Genomic DNA, 8,672 nt, shown 5'->3' with positions numbered 1-8,672 from the left:
GACCCCACATGACTATATTTTTTCTTATATATTGGTAGTAATTCAAGAGATTCCTTTCCATTATGAATAGTGTCGAGATTCCAAATGGATAGAACATTAAGGAAAGAAGGGAGTACTTCGTATACAATTGTAGACATGAATTTGCGTGCAAATGACCAATGTGTAATCATGTTTGGCGCATGTGGGGGATGTAGTTGACTTGCTATGATTTGGCAAGTGAGAAGCTGGCAAATGGGCCAATCTTAAGAGACTACTTGATGTTGTAATTATTGGGTTTTCAAGGTAATATCTATACCTAGTCTATACCTCTATACCTATTATTTTAAAAGGAACACCATACATTATTAGAAGTTATGTGGTATCTCATTATTAGAAGGCATGTGGCATCTCTCCTTTCATCCATCATTTTGTTTTGTTTTTTTACAATTTTTCTTTATTGTTACTATGATTTACAACTTCTAATGCCTCTTCCACTCCATTTTTCTTATTCAACATCAAGTTATTAATAATACTCATTAGTCTCTTCCACTCCACCCCTTTAACATCCAATATTTATTCAACCTATAATTTTTATATTTTTCCAACCTTCAAATTACACCTCTATTTTATTCATATATTACCAAAAATCAGGAGTATTTACTAACTAAAACTTCAAAAAACATCTGAACAACCACTATACAACCGTCCGTTCTATGAACGGGCTCAAAAGCTAGTTAGAATAAGAATAAGAACTTGTTTAGGAAATCGTTGCGCCATGGTAACCAAACCATTGTCTTGAAAACGAGATTCGGTGCAATCGGGTGCATAATTTTATTCACCGGTTCGTTCCCTAAGGTTTACAAAGCTCTCATCACAAAGGCATTTTAGGTGATGAGATGTAACCACATAAACTTATGCCCAAAATGAAGAAAGGAAGAAAGGAGGAAGAAATAACAAGTGCATATATTTCTCATGTTGGTCTTTCAAAAAAAAAAAAAAAAGAGTATATATATATATATATATATATATATATATATATATATATATATATATATATATATATATATATATATATATATATAGCATTGTGCAACACAAACATTAAAAACCTGACAGATCATAAGATTATCAAATTGTGAAGCAAGTTTGACAAAGGCTAAATAGCATGACACACAAGTTAAACTCAGAAAAGACGTTCATGATGAAGTGATGAACCTTAAAAAGCCAATCAAAATCATTGTTCACAGTACAAGAACCAGAAAAGCTAAAAAAGAAAGTTTAGATCATAATTAATGCAAATCTTCTAAGATAATGGAGTAAATAGATAGTTTTCTCATAATACCATCAAATGTAATCAAATCACAAACTTGGGAAGCCCAAAATCTAATAATGAAAATTATTGAGCATAATGACATTAGATACGACAAAGAGTTGTCTTAAAAAACCAATTGATCTCATGACCAGGAACAAAACATGGAATTGAAGTTATCCATACTTGAAGATATGCTCGCTGATGAGTGACATTTATGTCACTCGGGTAATAATTTAGTCAATTACTAGTATAGTACCCGTGCGATGCACGGTTTCTAATCCAAATATAAATTTATAAGAAATATATAGACAACTATCTTCAAAATAGTGTTTATTGATATTCTCCAATTTAAAGTTAATGATGGATAGATTAGTTATTGCTCATTCGGTGTCTTATTTATTAAAACAATTAAAACAAATAAGGTACATAAACAAAATTATTAATTTTCATTCTCATTCACCACATTTGTCAAACATAAAGTTATCTCACCCACCCTTCATTTTGATAGTTCGTAGTAATACCCCCTTAAAACTCGCACAATCGCCTCATCAATATCGATTATTACCCGATCACTTAACACCTCCCACACCATTTACTTTATTCAGTTAGAGATGACTTTAAGGCGGACAGGGGTTGCACACCCGTAACCTCCTACAATTCTCATCTTCACCCCCTCCATCCACGATACGAACGATACCCACCCCTCCTAATCCCCGTCTTGAGAAGTACAAAATAGAATTCATCCTCTCTTCATCACCCCCCTCCCGTGTATCCTCACAGGCCACCCTCAAACCCACCCCTAGACTTTTTTTTTATATATATATAAGAGATTTTTGAATTTTAAAACTCTATTCTAGAGTCTTTGTAATTCGTTTGGTTAATTAGAGTAATTGAGTAAATAAAAAAACATTACAATATGTAAGCAATAACCGTATTCAAGAAAATATTTTTAATTCTTGTTGCAAATTATTTTTTTCAAAGCATTTGTTGTTATTTTTTATACTCCGTATAAAATAATTTTTTATTGATGAAAATGACTATATAGAAGTTAATGTATTTTTTTAAAAAATAAACCATTCATCTGCTATCATCCGATCTACCTGTTTCATATGCGGATGATGGATGGGTGGACACATGTGATGGGTTATGAGGGTGACTAATGGATGCGGGTGGAGGAGATTGATAAACTGGTGGATGCAGGTGAAGCTCCACCCAATCCAAATCCGGCCCATTGCCATCCCTATTTGTCTATGCGAATAAATTTTGGCACTTCAATTAATTACTGTATTCATAAATCCCTAAAATTAAATTAAAATCTTTTATTAGTTAGTTTTTTTTAGCGTATTAGAGTATTAGGTGATCATTATCTTTATGGTGGCGTTATATTTATAAAACCACCCCTAGATATTTTGTGTGTAAATCATTATTATGAAATAGTCTTGTGTCATACAGTTTGTAATATGAATGTTCTGTTTCTAACTTAAATAGTACTCTGTAGTGTAATCTTACTTATTTTCCGTATAATCTAGATAATTTTTTCCCCCGGCCCTTTGGAACTTTAATTAATTCTTAACGTAGTCCCAAATCCCTCAAATTAATTTATTTTTTTATTTGTGAGTACTTTTTACCGTATAGTCTAGGTGATCAATATATTTATATATGGTGGTGTTCATTTATAAAATCACCACCTAGATATTTTGTTTGTAAAATATTATGAAACAGTCTTGTGTCATATAGCTAGTTTAAGGTCTTATAATATGATTTATTTCTAGCTTAAAATATAGTGTAGTCTTACCTATTTTTCGTATAACCTAGGTGATGTTTTCATAATATTGGTGATTTTTTTTTTCTAAGTTGAAAGATTTATGATATAATTAAATAACTTTTCTTTATCTGTGAGTATTTTTTACCGTATAGTCTAGGTGATCAATATCTTTATGGTTGTGTTACATTTATAAAATCAACACCTAGATATTTAGTTTGTAAAATATTATGAAATAGTCTTGTGTCATATAGCTAGTTTAAGGTCTTATAATATGAATGATCTATTTTTAGCTTAAAATATAGTGTAGTCTTACATATTTCCCGTATAACCTAGCTAGGTGATCTTTTCTTAATATAGGTGATTCTTTTTTCTTTCTAAGGTGAAAGATCTATGATATACATATTTGATTTTCTACTATGATGTTTATATCTAAGTCATTTTTTATTACCTCTTGAAACTTTATATTTTTTTTAATCTCAGATCTTCGTTAGCATCTACGTAAGACTTTACCTATTAATTAAGCTAGTTTATACTTATATCCACAGGTTTTTGTAAATGTATGAGTTGTATACGACTTGTTAAATTAAGCAACTACGTAGGAGGAAAAATAAATATATACCTAAAATTATGAGCACAATGGTTTTAGCTTGATTTTATAAATAAGAAGATTATATGTATATATAAACCAAGTGTAACTGTAATTCGTAAGTACATATTTATAGCAAAAGTTTTAAATGAGATTAAAAAATTAATCCTCATTGACCAAAATATAACATATCCATGGTTAAAATTTATACCGAGTACTCCGTATTAATTTTTATGTTCTATAAGTATATGTTTTATTAGGAGATTCAAATTAAAACAAATAAGTAATTGATAAAGTTGATTTTTTTTTTTGATAAATGATAAATTTGATACTTTGAATATTCTAAGTTTGGTAATAATTTCTCGTTAATTTTGTATAACAATCGGTAATACTATATACTCCGTGTATTTTTTTTCTTCTATAGACAATTTTTTACTAACTTAAAAAATAAAAAAAAATGAAAGGCACACAATGAGATGACATGTGTCATACTTAGTGTCTCTTTTATTATTATATTTTAATAAGCAATTGCACACATAATATTTCTGCAGCTGAAGATTACACATATGTGTTTGTATTGTTTCTGGAATAGTTTGTTATTTGCGTGAGAATGGAAAAATAATAATATAATGTTATTATAATTCCATAAGAAACGTAAAACTTGGCATTATAGAGCTGGATAAATTTCCTTCTATTTTATCATTTATAATTTTTTTGTACCTAGAGTATTAGTTCCCATATAGTAAATAAAATATTTTGATTCAAATTAATTTATATGAAAAGAGGGGTGAATCAGAGGGTGACATTTATCATCACCGTATTAATTTCCTATCTTTTAGTATAATATATAAATTGACGGCTATAATTATCGTTTAGTAGCTAAAATATTATGGAGTAGTATGGTAACCTTTTTCATAGACTCTTATTCATATTGTATTAGTTTTCTAATTTATTTGTATTCTAATATATTATGTAAGTACAAATTAGTAGATTACTCTAAACCTTTTTTTATATAAATATCTTACTATGTACGGAGTACTCCGTATAATGGATTAATTGTTTTATAAAAAGATAACCATATTGGTTATATTTGTTAACAGAATATAGAAAAGATTTTACAAAATATTCCACATGTATAGAATAACATATTTTTCTTAGGAAAATAGAATCAAATACTTTATAAGGAAAATGTTAACAAACTATTTTTTTTTAATTTTTTTTTATATCTATAAGAGAGGCAATCAGAGAGTGACATTTGTCAGCTCCACATTGATTTCCTCTCTTTTAGTATAATAGATAGATTTGAGTCATTTTAGTTATTTTTAGTGTTTTTAATCTCTATTTTCCTTAATTTCTCGTTTTAATTATTAATAAATTCGTTTAGCCTAATTAGTAACTTTTAGGTCTTATTTTAATAATTTGTTTGATTTCTTTGTTTTTATAACTTTTTAGTTTAAATAGTTTAGTTTTTATTATTTGTTTCCGTTTCTTTTATTATTATTATTATTATTATTATTATTATTATATTACCATTATTATTATTATTATTACTATTATTATTTATTTTGTATTTCTCGTTCTCTACTCGTCTTTTATTTTAATTTTGTAGGTGTGTGTTGTTCGGAGTGTCCGAAGTACACGTTTCAATAGCAGAAATCAATGGCATTGCATTACATTGTCAAGAAAAGTCAAACTTGACTTCAAGAACAACAAAGCAAGGAGCTTCAAACCCTTCTTATCCTACACCACACTACTTAAACCACACAACACCACCTCAGCCCACCTGAACTCCACCTCCTTATACCAACCTCGGCTGCCACCTCACTCCCACACCCACAACTCCAACAGCACCAAGTTGCCACAGCTACAGCAACAACAAGTCAACAACGCAACTCCAACACCTCCTCACCACCTTCGCACAACCAACCTACAACACCAAACACCTCCCTAACCAAGGCAACCAACTTCACCGCCCAACTCCATCTCCACCTTACCTCACACAACCGCGCATCATAGAAACTCCAATAACGCAGTAGCAACAGCCGGACACAACCAGTGCAAAACCGCAAACAAAATCACCCCAAAAGCAGCAAGAAACAGAGCAAAAAGCAGAGTATTTATGTTTGTTGCGAACCTAAATTGAGTTCGACCGAACCTGAATTTTAGAAAAGTTCCTGCAAGTCTGAGGTTCGATCGAACCTGAATGAAGTTCGACCAAACCACAACTAAGTTCGACCGGACCTCCTATCAGTTCGTCCGAACATTTGAGCGTGAATTTCTGCACGGAATTAATGAAATTGAACGGCTACGATTGATTGTCATGAGCATCGTTATTTGTAGCCGTGTGATTGGTTGCGATTTGCTGATGATAATGCGTCGATGATGACCGTTGATGATGACAATTAATGGTGGATGAAGGTCGATTGCTGATGGATGATTAAAGATGGTTATTAAGGGGAGTTCAGAGTTCAGCCCAATGAAGCAAGCCCAATTTACATTTTAAGGCCTTTTGTTTGTTTTATTTGTCATCTTTGTAGCCATGTTGTTGCTGTCTTATTAGGCTTAGTACAAGGTCAGTTTGGTAACTTGTAATACTAGGTTAGCCACCACAAATGATTGGCATTGTGGTATTTAAGGCAAATGATTGTAAGGGCAGCAGCTACACGAAAATCCACAAAAATACTTGAGCTACAAGTTTGCATCTTTCCTTAGTTTCTCTTAATCAAAGGTCTGAACTTTCTGCATTTCTTTCATCAAAAGTTTTCATGGTATCAGAGCTGTAGGAGTTCAGATTATCAGAGAATCTGTGTGAAAATTGCAAGAGTGAAGTTTTTCGTAGAAAACCACCTCAAAGGTCCCAGCTTTATAGCTGTTAGTGAGTGAATCTGAGAACAATCATTCACAGTTGCTATGGGTTCGAGGTTTACATTCTCAGATATGCAAAATCCTTTGTTTCTTCATCCATCTGATGGACCTCTTTCCATCAGTGTGACTAAGTTACAAGGTGCAGCTGACTACAGAGCATGGAGGAGGTCATTTGAGATACAACTCTCATCCAAAAGAAAGCTCGGTTTTGTCAATGGCACTGTGACAAGAAGCAATGAGGAAGAAGTCAATGCAACTCAATGGGACACCTGCAATGATCTGGTAACTTGCTGGCTTCATGCTAATGTATCTGATTCTATCAAAAATTCTATCTTGTTTATTAAAAATGCTCATGAAGCATGGAAACAGTTAGAAAAAAGGTTTATGCTTTCAAATGGCTCTAGAAAATATAAGTTAAACAAAGACTTGTTTAATCTGAAACAAAATGGTAGAAAATTGGATGAATATTATACTGTAATGAGCAGCCTGTGGGATGAAATTGAGTCAACGAACATGCTTCCTTTGCTCACAACTGTTGCACAAGATGTATCAGCTGTAATGAAAGCTATTGAAACTCAAAAAGAGGAAGCCAAACTGTTTCAGTTCTTAAATGGTCTTGATGACAGTTATAGTCCACAAAGAAGTCAGTTGTTAATGCAATCACCCTTACCATCTGTTGAGTCTGCTTGTGCTGTGATACAACAAGAAGAAACTCAAAGAGATGTGCTTGTTCACAATGGTGGTCTGGAGGGTGACACATCTGCCATGTATAGCAAGGGTGGAATGAACATAGAAAGAACAGGTAGCTGCACTGCTTGTGGGATCAAAGGACACAGTAGTGAGAGATGTTGGACTGTTGTTGGATATCCAAAATGGCACTACAAATACAGCAAGAAAGTTGGAGGCAAAACTGAAAATAGAAGTCAGTCCACTGGAAAGTAGTCTGGTAACAAGGGAAGCAGTTCAAGTGGGATGAAATCTGCTAATTCTGCTCAAGGGATGAATGAGAAGGATGATGAAATTGTCTTCTCAAGTCAGCAGTTGGAAAAATTACTCAAGCTCATACCCTCAAGTGCAGTGTCAGCACTCAATTCCATGAAACACTCAGACACTGATGATGAACCGGACAATGCCTTTTCTGGCATGATTACTTGCTTGAATGCAAGATGTGATGAGTGGATAATGGACTCTGGTGCATCTGACCACATGACAGGAACTTTAAACATGCTGACAAATGTGAGAAAAGCACCATCGAATCTGACAATTAATTTGCCAACTGGTGCAAGTGCAATGATAACTCACTATGGAGACATCACTCTTCCTAATGGTCTTGAAATGATAAATGTATTGTATGTGCCCCAGTTCAAACACAACTTGATGTCTATCCATAAGCTGGCAAAAGACAATCTCTGTGATGTGTTGTTTTGTCCAAAAACATGCACTATTGTGGACTCTCTGACCAAGAAGCTCAGAGGTGAAGGTGAGATGAAGCATGGTCTGTACTACTTGAAACACTCAAAGGAAGAAACAAGAAAAACAATTGCAAATGTGAGCTCTAGAACAGATCTGTATGACCTCTGGCATCACAGATTGGGACATGCACCCAAGTCAAAACTCAAACACATTCCTTGTGTACAGCCCTATGTGAAAGATAAGACTCATACCTGTATAACTTGCCCCATGTCCAAGTTCACCAAGTTACCCTACTGCATGAGTGACTCACATGCCGCAGAACCTTTTGAATTGATTCACATTGACTTATGGGGGCCTTACAGAGTAGAGGCAAGAGGGAAGTATAGGTACTTCATGACAATTGTGGATGATTTCTCAAGAATGACCTGGTTGTACTTGTAGAAACTCAAGTCTGAGTCATATGAAACAATTGAGATGTTCAGCAATTATGCAAATACTCAGTACAATAAGAAAATCAAGATAATCAGATCAGACAATGCCTTAGAGTTTGATGATCGTGAGTGCAAACTGTTCTTTGCAAAGATGGGAATCATTCATCAAACTTCCAGTGTCAACAGACCCCAACAAAATGCAAGAGTTGAGAGAAAACACAGACATGTCTTAGAGGTGAGCAGAGCACTGAGATTTCAAGCTAGCTTGCCATTGAAATACTGGAGTGAATGTGCTCTGACTGCTGTACACCTGATAAACAG

At 33.2% G+C, this 8,672-nt stretch overlaps 1 protein-coding gene across 1 annotated transcript; it reads left to right on the top strand.

Moving 5' to 3' along the window:
- The first annotated feature begins 6,552 nt into the window (after window positions 1-6,552).
- Window positions 6,553-7,449, top strand: LOC110780748 (uncharacterized). Its single transcript, XM_021985071.1, has one exon. The coding sequence runs from the start codon at window positions 6,553-6,555 to the stop codon at window positions 7,447-7,449; it is 897 nt and encodes a 298-aa protein (XP_021840763.1).
- The last annotated feature ends 1,223 nt before the right edge of the window (window positions 7,450-8,672 follow it).

This window comes from Spinacia oleracea, chromosome 2 (genome assembly GCF_020520425.1).
Source record: "Spinacia oleracea cultivar Varoflay chromosome 2, BTI_SOV_V1, whole genome shotgun sequence".
Taxonomy (NCBI): domain Eukaryota; kingdom Viridiplantae; phylum Streptophyta; class Magnoliopsida; order Caryophyllales; family Amaranthaceae; genus Spinacia; species Spinacia oleracea.
This window is presented reverse-complemented; position numbering and strand designations above follow the sequence as displayed.

Coding starts and splice junctions, on each gene's coding strand:
- LOC110780748 (XM_021985071.1), top strand. CDS start 6,553: ATGGGTTCGAGGTTTACATTCTCAGATATGCAAAATCCTTTGTTTCTT.